Here is a 17,693-nt window from a genome sequence, read left to right as displayed (position 1 = left end):
CAGGATGCTCTTGCCAGCATACTTGGTGTCCAACATGTACGTTGCAGCGTGTATGGGCTTCAGGCAGAAGTCTTCACGCTTTTTGATGTATTTCAGAACTGCAGTTTCCTCTGCTTGGAGCAACAGTGAAGTGGGCAGGGCAGTACAGATTTCTTCTCTTACATCTGCAAGCCGAGTCTGAACATCAGACAGGATGGCATTGTCTGCCTCAATCCGTGCAATGGCTACTGCTATAGGTTTCAGGAGTTTCAGGCTGCTTACCACTCTCTCCCAAAATACATCATCCAGGAGGACCCTCTTGATAGGGCTGTCCATATCGGCAGACTATGATATGGCCATTTCTTGGAGAGACTCCTCCCCCTCCAGGAGACTGTCAAACATGATGACACCACCACCCCAACGGGTGTTGCTGGGAAGCTTCAATGTGGTGCTCTTATTCTTCTCACTTTGCTTGGTGAAGTAGATTGCTACTATAACTTGATGACCCTTCACATACCTAACCATTTCCTTGGCTCTCTTGTAGAGGGTATCCATTATTTTCAGTGCCATGATGTCCTTGAGGAGCAAATTCAATGCATTAGCAGCACAGCCAATGGGTGTGATGTGAAGGTAGGACTTCTCCACTTTAGACCAAGCAGCCTTCATATGTTCACAGCATTGACGTGTGTGTGTGTGTGTGTGTGTGTGTGTGTGTGTGTGTGTGTGTGTGTGTGTGTGTGTGTGTGTGTGTGTGTGTGTGTGTCTGTGTGTGTGTCTGTGTGTGTGTGTCTGTGTGTCTGTGTGTGTGTGTCTGTGTCTGTGTGTGTGTGTTGTCCCTTGTGTCTGTGCTCTTGTAGAATACTGGTTGAGGGGTGGGGATGATGTAGTTAATTATTCCTTGCCCACAAACATTCAACCACCCATTAGAGATGATTGGAATACAGTCTGCTTTCCCTATGATTGTCTCTGTTGAACTCTGCATCCAGCAAATCAGTAGATAAAGCATGTCTGGTTGGAGGGGTGTATGCTGGTCGAAATCTCTTCCAATACACATTGCCTGTGAGCATCAGAGGTGAACCAGTTGCATACACAGCTCAAGCAAGACATTCATCAGCATTTCTCTGACTACATTCCTCCATTGTGTCAAAAAACTTCTGATTCCAGGACGACCATGAGCTGTTGCTATCGTTTAAGGTGTCTGATTCATCATTTTCACCTCGAACAAGAGGTTGCTTGTTGTGAGCGCTGAGGGAACTTTCTAAAATTGGCCAGATGATTCTGTATTTGCAAATGTACACAGCTTTTCCTTCTACATTAGCTGCAGTGAAATATCTCCACACATCAGATAGTGCCTGTGGCATTTTTCTGTAAAGATAAGAAAATATATTGTAAAAAAATATATATATACAATTCTATGTCCAGATCAATAGTTAACCAGTTAGATTAAAAAACTCCTTTGTAAGATAAATGTTTTAATGAAACATGTATGGAAACAGGTGAATTAACACTCCTCAGTTAGCAAGCTCAAGCAAGCTAAAACCCACATGGTAGCAAAAACTAACTATCATAAATTGTTAAGTTAGAAATAATTTAAACACACTTTGATGTAGGCTACTATTTTCTTATTAACAAAAACATCATATGTCATAAAATATATTCACCCCACCAAGTACTGTAATCAAAACTTACCAGAAAGCATGTCGTCCTTGGCTCAGTGTAGTAGTGTGGGCTCAATAGCATCTCATTAGTTTGCAAGATCTTGAGAATCAGCTGCACATGTGATGGAAGAATGCACTGTGCATGCAAAGGGTTGCAATTCCATTGAATTGGGGATAGTTTAACCAAAATGTACCACAAGACCTTGAATTGCCGTATGCGTATCCCACAAAACAAGGTTCACTGTTATAAGCTAACTTTATTGATGAATTTAAGCAAAATTCCCCAAATTCCAGGGCTTAACTTCCCATGGAAAAATTCTGGAAATTTACCGTAAAGTTTCCAATCCTTTGCAACCCTACCTGAGTCCTATATTGACTTCCTCCATACTCATACCTGTCCATGAACTGAAGAACAAAGTCCTCAAACTCTGCCGATGCTGAGCACATCTCTCTTTCCACCTCTGTCAGGTCGCTCCTTTCATGAACAGCAGAGGAACAGTCCACCAAAGGCACAAGAGTAACAAACGTAGCAATGAATTGGAATGTTATCTGCAGAAAGGAGGGAGAGCACACTTAGCCTTGCAACACACACAGAAACAACTTCCAAATTGATGACAATATCTTTACCCAAGCAACCCCAGTGTAGGAGGAGGGTGGGAGGCCTACAAGAGCTTATTATCTATGAACTCTATTACCCACCATGCACTTGCTGAAGTCATTGGGGTCAACACCGGGCAGAGCCCTCATGAGGAGGGGCAGCATGTGTGTGGGGCCCTCAGGGAAGCGCTGCCCCCCAGACACCAAGCTGCGAGCCACGCCGATCATACAGCTCAGGGTGGCAGTCAGCTGGTGGGGTTCTGTCAGGGTCTCCATAGCAGGGTAGGTTCTACAGAGGAAGACCAGATAAATTAGTGCTGGGCCATATATCCTAAGGTATACTGGTATGGATATAACAATATATAACAATATAATAAATAAAAAGTTCAACTTATGGGACTACTTTGCTGTCAGGTTTGTCCTAGCTTGGTTGAGGAGAAATCCATCAGCATGGAGAAAGCCTGCTAAAGCCACTTAGGATTCACCTGCCATCCTAGGGTCATTCACTACTTAGAAAATTATTAACTTAGATTTTTCATAAACATAAAATACCAGTGGTGGAAAAGGTACCCAATTGTCATACTTAAAAGTAAAGATACCTTAATAGAAAGTGACCCAAGTAAAAGTGAAAGTCACCCACTAAAATACTACTTGAGTGAAAGTCTAAAAGTATTTGGTTTAAATATATTTAAGTATAAAAAGTAAAAGTATAAATAATTTCTAATTCCCTATATCAAGCAAACCGGAAGGCACCATTTTCCTGTCTTTAAAATTTAGGGGCACACTCCATCAGTCAGAAATAATTTACTAACGAAGCATTTGTGTTTAGTGGGTCTGCCAGAACATTATTGGTCATATCTACTGCCTCTGATATCTTGATAGGTGTGTGAATTGGATCATCTCCCTGTCCTGCTTAGCATTCAAAATGTAATGAGTACTTTTGGTTGTCAGGGAACATTTTGGGAGTAAAAAGTGCATCATGTAGTGAAGTAAAAGTAAAAGTTGTCAAAAAATATAAATAGTAAAGTACAGGTACCCCAAAAAATGACTTGAGTAGTACTTCAAATTATTTTTACCTAAGTACTTTACACCAATGTTAAATACCACCATACTGTCAAAAAAATATTGTGATATGATATTTTGGCTACATCGCCCAAACCTAAAACAACAGATCTACAGATCTACTGGGATTTTGGCTACATCGCCCCACCTAAACAACGACAGAGGAAACACTGCCCATTCACTTCTGACTGACTGCTTGATTTCACTCACTTTTCCAGCACTGGTGGTATGACAAGTTCAGGTCTCATGAGGGCCAGGTTCTGCAAGGCCTGAGCAGCATCCAGACTACCCGTCTTACTGAACATGGCCAGCAGCACCGGCTGCATCATACTCTCCACGAACGCCGTGATGTCTGCCTCAGTCAACTTGTGGCTGTCCGGTACCGGAGTGAGCCACGTGGGCTTCCGGTAGCGCTCGCGGTGGAGCCGTCTCACCACGCTGGCCGGGAGGCGCTGCAGCAGCTTCATCAACTTCATCTGGGGACAGAGATGGGTGTGAGGACTAGAGAGACCGGTATCAGTACATGAGATAGGTGAGGACTCGAGAGACAGTTTTGATGACATTATTTTACCTTATTTCAACAAGGAAAACAGACTGAGACCAAGGTCTCTTTTACAGCTGGGCCCTGCGTATACATGTTTACACATACAGTTTAGGTACAATGATTAAGAAACTACACCAGACAAACAAAAGATCACAGATAACACAAAAAATACAGCAACAGATTACATTTACACACAGGTTACTCCCCTAACAGGTTATTCCCCTAACAGGTTATTCTACTAACAGCACAAGAACTTGCATTACCCAAAATAGTTACAAGCAACACAAGAATAAAATCCTCCAATAAATGTTTAAAATGGGCGACAAGAGTCCCAAGTTTAAGATTAGTCCGCAGGCTATTCCATGGGCAAGGAGCGTAACAGGAAAAGGCAGCCATACCCAACTCTGTGGAAACCACATGGGCCTCAAGTGTCATCCATGTTTGAGACCTGGTTTTAGGAATTCTAATTCTAATATTGATGAGTGATGATAAATAAGAAGGTTGTTTATTCAGAAGTGCTTTATAGACAAACATGAGAGCATGTTGTTCTCGTCTCACGGACAGCGAAGTCCAACCCACATTTTGATATAAAACTCAATGGTGAGTTCAGTAGCTAGCACCCGTAATAAACCTAAGTGAACAATGATAAGTAGCATCCAGGGATTTAAGTGTTGATGCCGTAGCATGCATGTAAATAATATCCCCATAATCTATAACAGACATAAAAGTAGCTTTGCACAATTTGTCTTCTATTTGTAGAGGACAAACATGTCCTGTTTCTATAGAGGAAGCGTAGCTTGATTTTTAGCCGTTAACAAAGTTCGTCAACATGCATTTTAAAAGGCTGTTTATCATCCAGTAATCCCTAAGTATTTATATGCAGAGACCAGATTAATTCGAGAACCATCTAAACTCATGAGGGACAGAGAGACAGGTGTGAGGGACAGAGAGACAGGTGTGAGGGTCAGATACAGGGTTAGAGAGAAGCTGGACGGGAAGCAGATATGAGGACAAAGACAGACAGGTACGTTACACAGGGGTGTCAGACAGTGTGGTGATAGCGTGCATTCCAGGGTTGAGGAAAATTACATTTCATCTCAGTAAGTACACTGAAATTGAGCACAGCATGGCTTTAGAACCAATACCCTGTCAGGACAGCATGGCTTTAGAACCAATACCCTGTCAGGACAGCATGGCTTTAGAACCAATACCCTGTCAGGAGTGCATGGCTTTAGAACCAATACCCTGTCAGGAGTGCATGGCTTTAGAACCAATACCCTGTCAGGAGTGCATGGCTTTAGAACCAATACCTTGTCAGGAGTGCATGGCTTTAGAACCAATACCCTGTCAGGAGTGCATGGCTTTAGAACCAATACCCTGTCAGGACAGCATGGCTTTAGAACCAATGCCCTGTCAGGAGTGCATGGCTTTAGAACCAATACCCTGTCAGGAGTGCATGGCTTTAGAACCAATACCCTGTCAGGAGTGCATGGCTTTAGAACCAATACCATGTCAGGAGTGCATGGCTTTAGAACCAATACCCTGTCAGGAGTGCATGGCTTTAGAACCAATACCCTGTCAGGAGTGCATGGCTTTAGAACCAATAACCCGTCAGGACAGCATGGCTTTAGAACCAATAACCTGTCAGCATAACATGGCTTTAGAACCAATAACCTGTCAGCATAACATGGCTTTAGAACCAATAACCTGTCAGCATAAGATGGCTTTAGAACCAATACCCTGTCAGCATAACATGGCTTTAGAACCAATACCTTGTCAGGACAGCATGGCTTTAGAACCAATAACCCGTCAGAACAGCATGGCTTTAGAACCAATAACCCGTCAGAACAGCATGGCTTTAGAACCAATAACCTGTCAGCATAACATGGCTTTAGAACCAATAACCTGTCAGCATAACATGGCTTTAGAACCAATAACCTGTCAGCATAGCATGGCTTTAGAACCAATAACCTGTCAGCATAACATGGCTTTAGAACCAATACCCTGTCAGCATAACATGGCTTTAGAACCAATACCATGTCAGGACAGCATGGCTTTAGAACCAATAACCCGTCAGAACAGCATGGCTTTAGAACCAATAACCCGTCAGAACAGCATGGCTTTAGAACCAATAACCTGTCAGCATAACATGGCTTTAGAACCAATACCCTGTCAGCATAACATGGCTTTAGAACCAATACCATGTCAGGAGTGCATGTCTTTAGAACCAAAACCCTGTCAGGAGTGCATGTCTTTAGAACCAAAACCCTGTCAGGAGTGCATGTCTTTAGAACCAATACCCTGTCAGGAGTGCATGTCTTTAGAACCAATACCCTGTCAGGAGTGCATGTCTTTAGAACCAATACCCTGTCAGGACAGCATGGCTTAAGAACCAATACCCTGTCAGGGAACCAATACCCTTTTAGAACAGCAGGACCTTGTGTCCGTCTCCCCACGCCACTAAACCAACAGCTACTAAGGGGCATGGAGAGACTGACTTGCACAGAAACTTTCCTAAGTATAGATTCAGGTCAATTATTGATTTTGCACAGGTTTATCTCAGGTGAGTTGAACCCACACATTCTCAATAAAGACTGAAATATCTCCGTCCCAGATTCAGTTCGCTTATTGGGTGACTGTTGGAGGAAATTATAGTTGAAATGATTAATAATGTATACATTTCAATTAGAACCATTTTTTCTAATACTATTATGTTATGGTATGAAATGTATGGGTTCTTGGTTAAGCTGTTACTGAAAATGTAAGTAAAACAAATTAATTGTCTGTACCTTGCGGGAAGTTTAAGGGAGAGGGATGATATATCTTTTCTGACAGATAAGAATGGTCTTTGATGTTCCATTAGTGGAGGAGAAGATGTCTTTTAGACAGATTGGAATGTTTGTTTTATGAGGGGAGAAGAAGAAGATCTCCAGAACTGAAGACACTGCACTATTGTGTGGATCGGAGAGGGTGTGAGAAACTGATGATGTAATTTTATGTTGTCTTTTAAAATGTAAGTTCTTTGTATTTTGCTTCAGTACTCTATTGTAATAAACGCTGTTACCTGACTTTTATGACTGGTCTCAATCTATTTCATGCATAATTAATGAATTTACAACTCATTAATGAAATAGAAAGAGTGCGAATTTGGTTTTGGCTACAAAACATATAGGAATTTAGAATTCCTCTAACAGTGACAGAATAACATATCTTGGGAATGTCAGGGGCTGGCCAAGGGCATTTGATGAATTCCCAAAAATATATACGTGTCTTTCTATGTCACTAAATCGATGATGACTACTTTACAGGTACATTACAGTCACTATAGCGACGAGGACTACATTACAGGTACATTACTGTCACTATAGCAATGAGGACCACATTGCAGGTACATTACTGTCACTATAGCGACGAGGACTACATTACAGTCACTATAGCGACGAGGACTACATTACAGGTACATTACTGTCACTATAGCGACGAGGACTACATTACAGGTACATTACTGTCACTATAGCAACGAGGACTACATTACTGTCACTATAGCGACGAGGACTACATTACTGTCACTATAGCGACGAGGACTACATTACATGTACATTATTGTCACTATAGCGACGGGGACTACATTACTGTCACTATAGCGATGATGACTACATTGCAGGTACATTACTGTCACTATAGCGACGAGGACTACATTACAGGTACATTACTGGCACTATAGCGACGAGGACTACATTACAGGTACATTACTGTCACTATAGCGACGAGGACTGCATTACAGGTACATTACTGTCACTATAGCGACGAGGACTACATTACAGGTATATTACTGTCACTATAGCGACGAGGACTGCATTACAGGTACATTACTGTCACTATAGCGACGAGGACTGCATTACAGTCACTATAGCGACGAGGACTGCATTACAGTCACTATAGCGACGAGGACTACATTACAGGTACATTACTGTCACTATAGCGTCGAGGACTACATTACAGGTACATTACTGTGACTATAGCGACAAGGACTACATTACAGTCACTATAGCGACGAGGACTACATTACAGTCACTATAGCGACGAGGACTACATTACTGGCACTATAGCGACGGGGACTACATTACAGGTACATTACTGGCACTATAGCGACGGGGACTACATTACAGGTACATTACTGTCACTATCGCGACGAGGACTACATTACTGGCACTATAGAGACGAGGACTACATTACAGGTACATTACTGTCACTATAGCGACGAGGACTACATTATAGTCACTATAGCGACGAGGACTACATTACAGGTACATTACTGTCACTATAGCGACGAGGACTACATTACTGTCACTATAGCGACGGGGACTACATTACATGTACATTATTGTCACTATAGCGACGGGGACTACATTACTGGCACTATAGCGATGATGTCTACATTACAGGTACATTACTGTCACTATAGCGACGAGGACTACATTACAGGTACATTACTGTCACTATAGCGACGAGGACTACATTACTGTCACTATAGCGACGGGGACTACATTACATGTACATTATTGTCACTATAGCGACGAGGACTACATTACTGTCACTATAGCGACGGGGACTACATTACATGTACATTACTGTCACTATAGCGACGAGGACTACATTACAGGTACATTACTGTCACTATAGCGACGAGGACTGCATTACAGGTACATTACTGTCACTATAGCGACGAGGACTGCATTACAGGTACATTACTGTCACTATAGCGACAAGGACTACATTACAGGTACATTACTGTCACTATAGCGATGAGGACTACATTACAGGTACATTACTGTCACTATAGCGACGAGGACTACATTACAGGTACATTACTGTCACTATAGCGACGAGGACTGCATTACAGGTACATTACTGTCACTATAGAGACGAGGACCACATTACAGTCACTATAGCGACGAGGACCACATTACAGTCACTATAGCGACGAGGACCACATTACAGTCACTATAGCGACGAGGACTACATTACAGGTACATTACTGTCACTAGCGACGAGGACTGCATTACAGGTACATTACTGGCACTATAGCGACGAGGACTGAATTACAGGTACATTACTGTCACTACATTGCAGGTACATTACTGTCACTATAGCGATGAGGACTACATTACCATCTTACTTTAGCCAACTCAGGATGCATGGTACTTTTATATTGGACACAGATCACAAGAGTGTGGGATTGTCTGTTTCCATTCCCCTACACTGAAAACAAACCAGGAGAACATCTCACAAGTTGATGGGGTTTACCAGAAACATAATGGGGTCACAACTCTACCTCCAGACCTGGGTTCAAAAACTTTTAGCGTTTGCTTTAGTATGCCTGGAGTGCAGGATGTGCATTTTTGTGACCATTCTATTCCATTGCGTCAAGCAAGCTCAATGAATCCCAGGTTAAGTATTGGTAATGGTAATTGAACCAAGGTCTGAGTCCCTCTGCCATAAATAAAGGATTGTGTATGACTGTGAAGACAGCTTGCAGCCTGAGGCTCTGGTATGATGACGCAGGTTGGATGTTTCTAGAAAAGAATGGCATGAGCCCCGGATATCTGGCTGACCTTTTATAGCACTGCTGGCAGCTGCCATTCTCTTATGTGTCATCAGGGCAATTTTTCTGAACGAACGGTATGTACACAAACACCTGGGCTTGGAGGGTTGGAGAGGGAACTGCCAGGAGACCCCGGGAAGCTTCTGGAGCAAGGAGAAGGGGAATGTGGGGCACATTCAAAGAGCTAGTCACTAAGACTGTGATTTGAGTGTGCAGGTTTGCCAGTGCAACGAAAGGTTTGTGAGATGCCCGTCTGGGTAAACATTGAAGAAGTGAGCGTTGCAGTGACTCACCAGCCAGCGTCCATGGTTGGATGGGTGGAAGAAAGACGTGATGCTGTTGAAAAGGCCACGGAGCTGTGCCTGGGCTTGTTTACTGGGGCCTCCCTGCCATCACACAAACAACAGATGCTTAACAAGATGAAAAACAAAATGGATTATTCCATTAACACAACTATCATTCCATCGTGAGCCAATGCTAACTAGCGTTTGCCCAATGACTGGAGGTCTACCGGAAACAGCAGTATCCAACAGAACAGCACTACACTTATTCCAGAGTATTATTGTGTTGTGATCATTGTATTGTATGATAACTGTGAAAACATTGAAATAAACTTGAAGAGCCATAAAAAAGCATTGATTGAGCAACGCTGATTGTGAAGAGTGACTGACCAGTAAAGCGGAGACCCAGAGGACCACGTGTACGACATCGTAGGCGTTTGTCAGGTATCTGGGAACCAGCATCTGACTGGTCCCCACTGGGAGGTTCAGACTCCGCAGCACTCTGGTGAAGATCTGGAATCAAAAAGGAGCAATCCATGTGAAGATGATGAATACTTTATTGTCCAGTCATCCAATTACTTTTTCTGATCACAGGATTTCAGATTTTTGTGGGATTTTTAAAATAATTTTCATCCATTTCATTACATTTGAGATCAGGGCATGTTGGGCAATAACATATAAAAACATGGTGAAAGACATGCTGCACGCCAGGAAGACCAACAGGGAACTGTGATACAGTAGTTAAGAGCCACTAACAGACAGCACTTTCAGTGACTGTCTGGTCTGCTATGACATGCACACCACAACTAAGGTCACAGGTCAAATGCAGAGGGTAAGATTTCAGCACGTTGCAAAAACACTTGACACTCCCAAATGGCTCACTTGGCCCAAACCCTTCAACGTTATGCATATCTGTATTGCTTATACCTTATAGATCAGTAAACATCAAAGTGTTAAGACCAAGGGAATAAGGGCAGGGAGTGAATTGGGACCTGCTAGAAGAGACCATTGGGGTCGAGTAATGGGGTAGTTTCTATAGGCACAGCGAGAAAAATGTTATTGATGGAGGAGTGTCCATACCTTGGGTATATATGGGTCCCAGTCAATGTAGCCAATGTTGTCGTTGGCCAAGCGGGCAAACAGGTTGACAAGATGCTGTGGGGAAAAAAACAAATAAGGAAAACTTTAATTGAGGAATATCTAGCGAATAGTTAAAGGTTCTGTCTATCAAAAAGAATGTTGGAAACTGTACTACAATAGCCTGGTTACAGATCTGTTTGTGCCAACTTGTCAAAACAGCACAAACAGATCTGGCATTCGGCTAATACTACCACACACCAGTATGTCAATCAAGTGAATGTTGTCCAACTTACCACCTCCCAACCTGGAAGGTTCTGTACTGCCACCCACAAGCTGATGAGCTCATCAAACCACAACCTGGTGATCAGAAAACAAACTCTCATACATACTGAAGCATACTGCACACACATCTCATAGCTGAAGCATGCTGCACACACCCACACACTTCTCATAGCTGAAGCATACTGCACACACCCACACACACCTCATAGCTGAAGCATACTGCACACACACACATCTCATAGCTGAAGCATACTGCACACACAACACATCTCAACTGTGGCATTTAAACAGTGTTTATATATATATATATATATATATATATATATATATATATATATATATTGTTTAAGAGAATAAAATTGAAATGGTGATTTAAATCCAAGGTTTGGGATGTCGTAAGTTTGAAATATTCCAGAAACGTTCCTGTAATCAGAAGGGAAAAAGCTGGAAGGGAATCCCTCAACTGGGATTTCTGAAAAACCTGTGCACTTTGGGAGTTTCTGTAATTATGCAACCTTATGGGGAGGTGGCAGATGTGTGTGTGTTCTCACTTGAAGCCCTTGTGGTGCAGCTCTGGGGGTAGGGTGGTGGGGAGGAAGAGCTCTAAGTATCCTATTGCTCTCTGCATGGTCACGTCAAATGGACAGAGCAGTGGACGCCACTCCTCCAACATCTCCTGGGTGGCCGACTCCGGAAAATACCTGAAGAATCAAATCAAATCAAATATCACAAAGGCCTGTATTTATAGTGCCATCATAAAGGCCTGTATTTATAGTGCCATCATAAAGGCCTGTATTTATAGTGCCATCATAAAGGCCTGTATTTATAGTGCCATCATAAAGGCCTGTATTTATAGTGCCATCATAAAGGCCTGTATTTATAGTGCCATCATAAAGGCCTGTGTTTATAGTGCCATCATAAAGGCCTGTATTTATAGTGCCATCATAAAGGCCTTTATTTATAGTGCCATCATAAAGGCCTGTATTTATAGTGCCATCATAAAGGCCTGTATTTATAGTGCCATCATAAAGGCCTGTATTTATAGTGCCATCATAAAGGCCTGTATTTATAGTGCCATCATAAAGGCCTGTATTTATAGTGCCATCATAAAGGCCTGTATTTATAGTGGCATCATAAAGGCCTGTATTTATAGTGCCATCATAAAGGCCTGTATTTATAGTGCCATCATAAAGGACTGTGTTTATAGTGCCATCATAAAGGCCTGTATTTATAGTGCCATCATAAAGGACTTTATTTATAGTGCCATCATAAAGGCCTGTATTTATAGTGCCATCATAAAGGCCTGTATTTATAGTGGCATCATAAAGGCCTGTATTTATAGTGCCATCATAAAGGCCTGTATTTATGTTGCCATCATAAAGGCCTGTATTTATAGTGCCATCATAAAGGCCTGTATTTATAGTGCCATCATAAAGGCCTGTATTTATAGTGCCATCATAAAGGCCTGTATTTATAGTGGCATCATAAAGGCCTGTATTTATAGTGCCATCATAAAGGCCTGTATTTATAGTGCCATCATAAAGGACTGTGTTTATAGTGCCATCATAAAGGCCTGTATTTATAGTGCCATCATAAAGGACTTTATTTATAGTGCCATCATAAAGGCCTGTATTTATAGTGCCATCATAAAGGCCTGTATTTATAGTGCCATCATAAAGGCCTGTATTTATAGTGCCATCATAAAGGCCTGTATTTATAGTGCCATCATAAAGGCCTGTATTTATAGTGCCATCATAAAGGACTGTGTTTATAGTGCCATCATAAAGGACTTTATTTATAGTGCCATCATAAAGGCCTGTAGTTTGGTGTGGTGTATATCAGCCATAATACTACAAGCATCTAAAATGAGCATAATAAAGCTGTTTAACCCCTCGCCAAGGACAAACAATGTGTGATGTGCATATGGAATTCATCATATAAATCATTTATGTACTATTTTATAAATAATTGACGACAAAGCATCCTACTCCTAGACATGCAAAGAGCAATGCTGCACGTAGGCCTTGATCATGGCCACAAACCATTGGTTGGCAGACAGAAATAGATTAATTATATTATAATTTCTAGTTTCGCAGCTATGGCAATGGAATCAAATAAAATGTGTATATGAAACAATGGCAGTTAAGCTGGAGTTTGCTGATATAAAAAAGCATCAGTATAGCTAATGTAATCAGATCGTGAGCAGGTTTGTGTGAACACAACAGCATCAGCACTTGGACCGCAGAAGAGCAGTTTTGCATAGCTTAAACGGAGCTATAGGTCAACAACTGCAGTTCTTTCTAGCTAAACATTCCAATTCAATTGAATGGCCAGAAAACCCAAAATAACAATATGTACTACTATCCAATTCCCTTCTCATGTCCTTCCCATCGCTTTGCAGTTGCAATTGATCTTCATTAAACTCCTTAACAGGCCTTGCATTAGGCCACTCTGCTGCTGAGTGCTCCTGGCCCCAAAGGGCTGTCTCTCTCGGTCCCTACTTCACTGCTGCTGAGTGCTCCTGACCCAAAGGGCTTTATCTCTCTCTCTCTCTCCTCTACCTCTCTCTTGGGCCCTACTTCACTGCTGCTGATTACAACTAGCCCCAAAGGGCTCTCTCTCCTCCACCCCTCTCTCAATCCCTACTTCTCTGCTCACAGTAACAGGAAACTCTACGAGGCCAAAATTAGATTGGATAATAGGATTAAGTCTCAGTCACTACAGAAGCAAGTAACTTAGGGACTCAACTGAGTGACTAAGCTTCTTGACACTTGCACGCGCGCACACACACAAATCTCTGCCACCCTGCCTGTGAGTGGTTACAATAGTCCCTGTGCACAGGGAAGCGAAGGTTACCTGCCTAAATGACTAACGCCCGGTAGCACTCACGTCTGTAGGCATGAAGTGTTTTGAAAGGCTGGTCATGGCTCACATCAACAGCATCATCCCAGATACCCTAGACCCACTCCAAATCGCATACCGCCCCAACAGATCCACAGATGACGCAGTCTCAATTGCACTCCACACTGCCCTTTCCCACCTGGACAAAAGGAACACCTATGTGAGAATGCTGTTCATCGACTACAGCTCAGCGTTCAACACCATAGTGTCCACAAAGCTCATCACTAAGCTAAGGACCCTAGGACTAAACACCTCCCTCTGCAACTGGATCCTGGACTTCCTGATGGGCCACCCCCAGGTGGTAAGAGTAGGCAACAACACGTCTGCCATGCTGATCCTCAACACTGGTTCCCCTCCCTGTTTACGCACGACTGCGACTCCAACACCATCATTAAGTTTGCTGACGACACAACAGTGGTAGGCCTGATCACCAACAATGATGAGACGGCCTATAGGGAGGAGGTCAGAGACCTGGCAGTGTGGTGCCAGGACAACAACCTCTGCCTCAATGTGAACAAGACTAATAATATTAATAATATTATTATTATTATATTATTATTATTATTATTATTATTATATTATAACAAGACAAAGGAGCTAATTGTGGACTAAAGGAAAAGGCAGGCCTAACAGGCCCTCATTAACATCGACGGGGCTGTAGTGGAGTGGGTAGAGAGCTTCAAGTTCCTTGGTGTCCACATCACCAACGAACTACCATGGTCCAAACACACCAAGACAGTTGTGAAGAGGGCACGACAACACCTTCTCCACCCCAGGAGACCGAAAAGATTTGGCATGGGTCCCCAGATCCTCAAAACGTTCTACAGCTCCACCATCGAGAGCATCCTGACCGGTTGCATCACCGCCAGGTAAGGCAACTGCTAGCATCCAACCGTAAGGCGCTAGAGGGTAGTGTGTATGGCTTAGTAAATCACTGGGGCTAAGCGTCCTGCCATCCAGGACCTATATACTAGGCAGTGTCAGAGGAAAGCCCCCCCAAAAATGTTCAAAAAATTCCAGTCACCCAAGTCATAGACTGTTCTCTCTGCTACTGCACAGCAAGCAGTACCGGAGCACCAAGTCTAGGACCAAAAGGCTCCTTAATAGCTTCAACCCCCAAGCCATAAGACCACTGAACAATTAATTAAATGGCCACCAAACTATTTACATTGACGACACCCCCCACCCCCTTTGTTTTTACACTCCTGCTACTTGCTGTTTATTATCTATGCATGGGCGGCAGGGTAGCCTAGTGGTTAGAGTGTTGGACTAGGAACCGAAAGGTTGAAGTTCAAATCCCCGAGCTGACAAGATACAAATCTGTCGTTCTGCCCCTGAACAGGCATTTAACCCACTGTTCCTCGGCCATCATTGAAAATAAGAATTTGTTCTTAACTGACTTGCCTAGTTAAATAAAGGTAACATTTTTTAAATAAATTGTCACTTCACCCCTAACTACATGTACAAATTACCTCGGTAGCGGTACCCCCAGTATATAGCCTCGTTATTTTATTGTGTTAATTTATATTACTTTTTACTTTTGTTTATTTGGTAAATATTTTCATAACTTTTTCTTAAACTGCATTGTTGGTTAAGGGCTTACATTTCAGTCATAAACATCAGAATACAAAATATATCCTTGCCTGGCATCCAGGGATGGAACTAGCTAGCACCCCTTTTTCCTCCCAAATTTCGTGGAATCCAATTGGTAGTTACTGTCTTCTCATCGCTGCAACTCCTGTGCGAACCCGGGAGAGGCGAAGGTCGAGAGACATGTGTCCTCCGAAACACAACCGCGCTGCTTCTTGACACAATGGCCACTTAACCCGGAAGCCAGCCGCACCAAAGTGTCGGAGGAAACGCCGTACACTTGGCGACCGTGTCAGTGTGCACTGCGCCTGGACCAGCACAGTTGTCACTAGTGTGGGATGGGAGAAGGACATCCCTGCCGGCCAAACCCTCCACTAATCTGGACGACGCTGGGCCAATTGTGAGCCGCCCAATGGGTCTCCCGGTCGCGGCCGGCTGCGACAGAGCCTGGACTCGAACCCAGATTCTCTAGTGGCACCGGTAGCACTGCGATGCAATGTCTTAGACCACACGGGAGTTCTAGCTAGCATGATCTTGACAAATTGTCAGTCAGCAGACCTAGGCTAAGTCCCAAAAAGGAGGTTTCTTACTGACAGTTCAGTTTCACAGAATGTCTCTTATTTAATTCAGAGTAGTCCCTTGGCTTGGTGTGCATCTCTACTTCATTCAATGGAGTTCTGAAGTAAGAACAGATGGATAACAGGCCATGTTGTAATGATACAATAACTCTTCAGATGATACACCAGTGTTCACCAAAAGTGTCCCAAGAGTAAATGCAACAATGAGCTTAGCAACTGAATTCTTTAAAAAGACATACAGTATATTTCATATAGGGGTTTAAAAATATATACTTACGGTCTGCAGCTTTTCACAAGTGTTTTCAGAACATTTTCCACCGAGCTGGGGGAGAAAGAGAAAAGACAAGAGAGAAGAGGAACGAGAGAGAGAAGAGGAACGAGAGAGAGATAGAGAGAGAGAGGTGTTGAGACATCAGAACAGACAGAGGTGGCTGTTGATGAAACAACGAGCACGCTGAACACACCAATGCAATTATGATGAGGTTGACTGACTGCATGCAGGTACAGCCAAATCACTCACATTGAAATTCCACATTTAGTACATGCTCATCAAAAGCAGTGCCTGAAATGTAATGAGAAAGGTGCTGGCTTGGGTACTCACTTGAGCTGTGGGGCTCATTTTAAGATACAGCAGTGTTCATATTTTAGAGTGAGTACTCTGAAAGAGTGGTCTGTAATCAAGCAGTAGAGAGACAAGTGTCTGGACTGGCTCAACTCAAGCACTGATCAAAAGTAAGGGATGTGAGGACCATGTGTGTACATAGAAACAGCAAGGAAATTAGGGACATACAAACTGGAATAGCGTGACAAAAGCACTATAGAAACATAAACAGAACTAAAGTCAATGACTACAACAATGGGACTATTCCAGGGCCGTTCTACTTTTGTCCTGGGTGGCCCTGGGCCAGCAGTGTAACAGTAGAACATGAATGGTAAATCATTTAACAGATGTACTCTGTTCATTCACAATCATCAGAATGGGGCTTTTTTATTGGGATTAGGGTATTGTCTTGGAGAGAAAATGACTGGGACTGAGGCTTTATGCAAATAGTCAGTCTAGCCGTTAATACTTGTAATGAACGCTGATCTTGAGGGTGTTAAATGGAGGGTGCCTATTGTTTTAGGCTTTTTAAATCACCTAGCCTGACTAAACAGTAAACATATCTGGGCTGTACTCAGGGCATGCAAAGAAAAAAAACAGAAATTAGCATTTCTTATTGGACAACTTCAAGTAGTCCCTCCCATATGGGTGTTTCTTAATGGACAACTTCAAGTAGTCCCTCCCATTCAGTCCATTTTCTTCCGTTTGCTGCGTAAATAATACAACCAACACCAGGCTACACTGTAGTATTGCTGACTGCTGTTACAGGCTTTGGTTTGGTAACTGTTGGGCCTATTTCTGAATGTTACCATCATTATGAACAGCTTGAAAAGGTTGGTCACTCAACTCAGTGTCATATAAGTGTCAAAAGATTTATCTGAGACCAATATAACCGCAGCCGTTGAGCTCAAACACCCTCAATCCCCCTGCCTTCA

The 17,693-nt window shown here is 42.8% G+C and overlaps 1 protein-coding gene across 3 annotated transcripts in view; it reads right to left on the bottom strand.

Annotated features, from left to right (window-relative positions):
* Positions 1–17,693, bottom strand: part of LOC118372955 (proteasome activator complex subunit 4B-like) — a 105,126-nt gene that overhangs the window by 67,899 nt on the left and 19,534 nt on the right. For all 3 annotated transcript variants that reach the window (XM_052470635.1, XM_052470627.1, XM_052470630.1), the window contains 9 exons: positions 16,435–16,479; positions 11,640–11,789; positions 11,100–11,163; positions 10,807–10,881; positions 10,117–10,239; positions 9,739–9,831; positions 3,507–3,772; positions 2,337–2,523; positions 2,032–2,186 (listed from right to left, as the gene is read on the bottom strand). In XM_052470635.1, coding sequence (XP_052326595.1) covers positions 2,032–2,186; positions 2,337–2,523; positions 3,507–3,772; positions 9,739–9,831; positions 10,117–10,239; positions 10,807–10,881; positions 11,100–11,163; positions 11,640–11,789; positions 16,435–16,479 — 1,158 coding nt within the window. The remainder of the gene's footprint in view (positions 1–2,031; positions 2,187–2,336; positions 2,524–3,506; positions 3,773–9,738; positions 9,832–10,116; positions 10,240–10,806; positions 10,882–11,099; positions 11,164–11,639; positions 11,790–16,434; positions 16,480–17,693) is intronic.

The sequence above is a fragment of the Oncorhynchus keta genome, chromosome 2 (assembly GCF_023373465.1).
Source record: "Oncorhynchus keta strain PuntledgeMale-10-30-2019 chromosome 2, Oket_V2, whole genome shotgun sequence".
NCBI lineage: Eukaryota > Metazoa > Chordata > Actinopteri > Salmoniformes > Salmonidae > Oncorhynchus > Oncorhynchus keta.
The sequence above is the reverse complement of the archived record's forward strand: the minus strand, read 5'-3'. Positions and strand labels throughout refer to the sequence as shown.